The sequence below is a fragment of the Dermacentor andersoni genome, chromosome 4 (genome assembly GCF_023375885.2).
Source record: "Dermacentor andersoni chromosome 4, qqDerAnde1_hic_scaffold, whole genome shotgun sequence".
Classification (NCBI taxonomy): domain Eukaryota; kingdom Metazoa; phylum Arthropoda; class Arachnida; order Ixodida; family Ixodidae; genus Dermacentor; species Dermacentor andersoni.
Genome location: NC_092817.1, coordinates 32715954 through 32719204, shown reverse-complemented (window position 1 = coordinate 32719204; position 3251 = coordinate 32715954). Strand labels below are relative to the sequence as shown.

At 40.6% G+C, this 3251-nt stretch overlaps 1 protein-coding gene across 2 annotated transcripts in view; it reads right to left on the bottom strand.

The window, feature by feature from the left end:
* The window catches only part of Mys45A (SDA1 domain containing protein Mys45A), a 32112-nt gene that overhangs the window by 74 nt on the left and 28787 nt on the right, over positions 1-3251 (bottom strand). For both annotated transcript variants that reach the window (XM_055073588.2, XM_050183666.3), the window contains exon 19: positions 1728-1883. In XM_055073588.2, the coding sequence (XP_054929563.1) occupies positions 1728-1883 (156 nt within the window). The remainder of the gene's footprint in view (positions 1-1727; positions 1884-3251) is intronic.

Below are 3251 nucleotides of genomic sequence, written 5' to 3'. Positions count from 1 at the left end.
CTGAAATGGAAAAGAAAAGAATTTAGTACATACATTCTAGTGTGTAAATGAAATGTTTTGTTCATAAGTGCAATGATAACATGTTAGTATGATCATCCAGAACTGTTATGGTACAAAAACAAAAGAATGCATAAACTTTGTTAGTGCACTGCTATGAATGAAATGCAATATGAGTGCCTGGTTCAGAAGACGAAATATGCCTCTTAACCCTTTTAAGTGCTGCGCCCAAGTATACTCGTCTGGCCACCAATGCGCATTCCTCACCACATCTGAGATTCGTGAATGTGAAACACCTGTAGATTGGTTATGCCTTAACCAGTTTGTCAAACTAAAATTTTATGATAGGCTTTTTTTATTAGTTTTTATTATTTTGATAGGCTTTTTTTTATTTATTAGAAAACCTTGTTGACTATTGGTGTTGCTTTCAACTCTCATTTTCTGACATTGCACACTAGCCCAACAAGTCTACGCATTTTTGGAATGATCCAGGAATTAAAGAACTTCTCATGAATTCTGATTAGAAGGCATTGGTGTTAATTACAAGGCGACTTCAAGGGACAATGACAGCAACAAGGAGACCATGTTGCATGAGAAACACTAATTTTAGTTGATGTAATTAGAGTAATTTGTAATTGTCCTGAATTTTCAGATTTAAAAACTTCAATGTGTTCAATGTTCACTAACACATCACAAATGAATAGCATTTGAATTTAAAGCCTGCTACTCAGATAGAAATTGAATTTGTTGCACTGGCACACAAAGGGTTAACAAGGCAGGATAGCTTTAAAGTTCAAACAAACATTGCTTTCATTTAGCATTAAAAGGTGCATTCTTAAAATAATGGGCCAATTCAGCACACTCTATTAGTTGCAGGTTGGTGCACCCCTGATTTAAACATCCCCATGCTGTTGCACAATTTATTTCTATGTTCGGAGCTTTTTTTGCTAAGGCAGGAGAGCCACATGTCACAAAACAAGCGTCCTGCTTTCATGGGCCAACTGCACAGTAGACAGCTTGCAGTCTTGATTTATAGCTGGTACTGTCAGACTATCAAGCTATAGATTGTACAGTAGTTAGACCATACTAAATAATATATATTATGTGCACTCACACAAGCAGGAAGCTGCACCCTCATCTACACACCTATTCAGCGATATTGCGCCATGCAGATGTGTCTAAAGGAGCTACTGGTTTAAACACAGCACAACTACCTCCACAAATCTGGACAATGAATATGTGCTATGACAGTGCAATCATAATGGAAATCAAGCATCCCTAGTGTATGCTCTGAACTGGTACAGTAGAGAATGTTCAAGAGCTAGTTTTTCAAACAAACTATCATATCTAGTCCTATAAAGGTCGAACTTTGTTATAACGAAGTCGTATGCGGCATGAAAATACATTCATTATATTCAATATTCGTTATAGGCATACTTTGTTACACTTTGATATTGGCGATGAACATCTTGTATTTACTTTGCTTTATCAAATAATTTGTTATACACAAGTGTTTGTTATATTGAAGTTCAACTGTACACGGAAACTGACTTTGTGAGGCCTTGACAGCAACTGCACTATACTTGCATTATCACAGTGCTGCAATATGTTGACACTTATACCAGTAGCACTATAAATCTTGGCAGGCATGTCTTTGCTATGCTAAAGCTGTATTACCAAAGCATTAAATTAGTTAGGATGGCCAATTTTTCAGAAGATGCAGTACTTGCCTGTTTATCACGAAATGAGCGTTTTTGCTTGCGCTTCAGTTTGTGCTTGACCATGTTGAAGGCCTTGGTCTTGCGTTTTTCCTTGTTGCTCTGACTTGCGAATTCGCCCTTCTTCTTTCTGCGGCCACCAAACTTCTCTCTATCCTCCCGTCCTTCCTACGAGCACAGCACATTGCGCCGCAAGTTAGCCAATACGCTCTTGAAGAATGGTAACCTCGAAAGCACAGACAGGGTGTCTACCAAGTTGACATTTCCAAATTTCCAGTTTTCCAGGTTTTCCCTGAGTGACACAGAACTTCGTTTCATGTCAAGACGGGTTGACACCATGTCGCCTGATGGTGCCTCTCTAGTAACCATGTTAAAAAATCATTCTCAAATATGAATAAAAAGGAGATGCATACAGAAGCAAATATTTTCGAATATGAGCAATTTCTACCAACTGATAGCAAGCTCATTGGTATGAGGCCTCAACTTTGTCACAAGTGAGATTCTCTCTCAACAGCTGGTAACTAAACCTCGACTGTCCTGACATACTCTCAGCCCGCGTACAACGCCTCAGTGTTGCGTTTCAACGCCTTGAAAGAGTTTATTTTCGTTTGCACCTGCATCTTGGCATCAGCTAACGCTTTGTTTTTTGATCTCAAGCTCCTTGCAAGGAAGCGGTGGCATGCTTCCTTTCTCGTTCATTCCTCAATGCATAGGTCGTTTCTGTTCTCATCCTCCTTCCGCCGCGTGTTCGCCCCATGGATAATTTGAAGCATCCTTTTGGTCTGTTGTACAGTCAACGACCGATTTTTCAGACTCCCAAGAGGCCGCACAAACATCAGAAAAATCGGGCAGTTCGAAAAAATGAATGCATTTTTTACTGCCCTTAAAGGGCCCCTCACCAGGCCACATGGCAAATTTCAGTTATACGTTGAAAGTTGTTACGCGCCCTCTAGGGAGTGTTCTGCTGCAAGAATTTTTCGAACTGGTTCATGAATAGCCGAGATAGAGATATTTAAGTGCCGCGAACTCATGATTTCAGGAGCCGTGGGCCAGTGCCAAGTGAGACACTCTTTCCACTTGCCCCGGCTAGCCTCCACAAGCAAAATTCTTTCCCTGCATTCTCCCATACCAGAGCTCGAGGATCGCATGACGCATACATCACGGGCACGCCTTCATTTTTTTCCTTCGCTTTTTTGCTGAACAGCGCACTTCTGATGGCATCACGTGCGAGCTGTTGCACTTGTCTCATTTTGCACAGCACACGCTTTTGCGTGCTGCGCACGAGAACACCTGACTAGCGGAGGAAGACACACGAGGATTATAGAGCATGATCGCACACTCGATCATTGTAGAAAATAACATACTTTTGTTATCTGCGCACGCGACTACACAATATGGGAACGTGCAGACAAAACGGAAGTACATCTCTCTTGCAGCAGTTCTAAGTAAAACAAGAACACTTAGACTTTTGGTTTGTGTGTTTTATTATTTCTCTAAATGTTAATTCGAAGAGTGGAGCAACAGATTACACAAAAA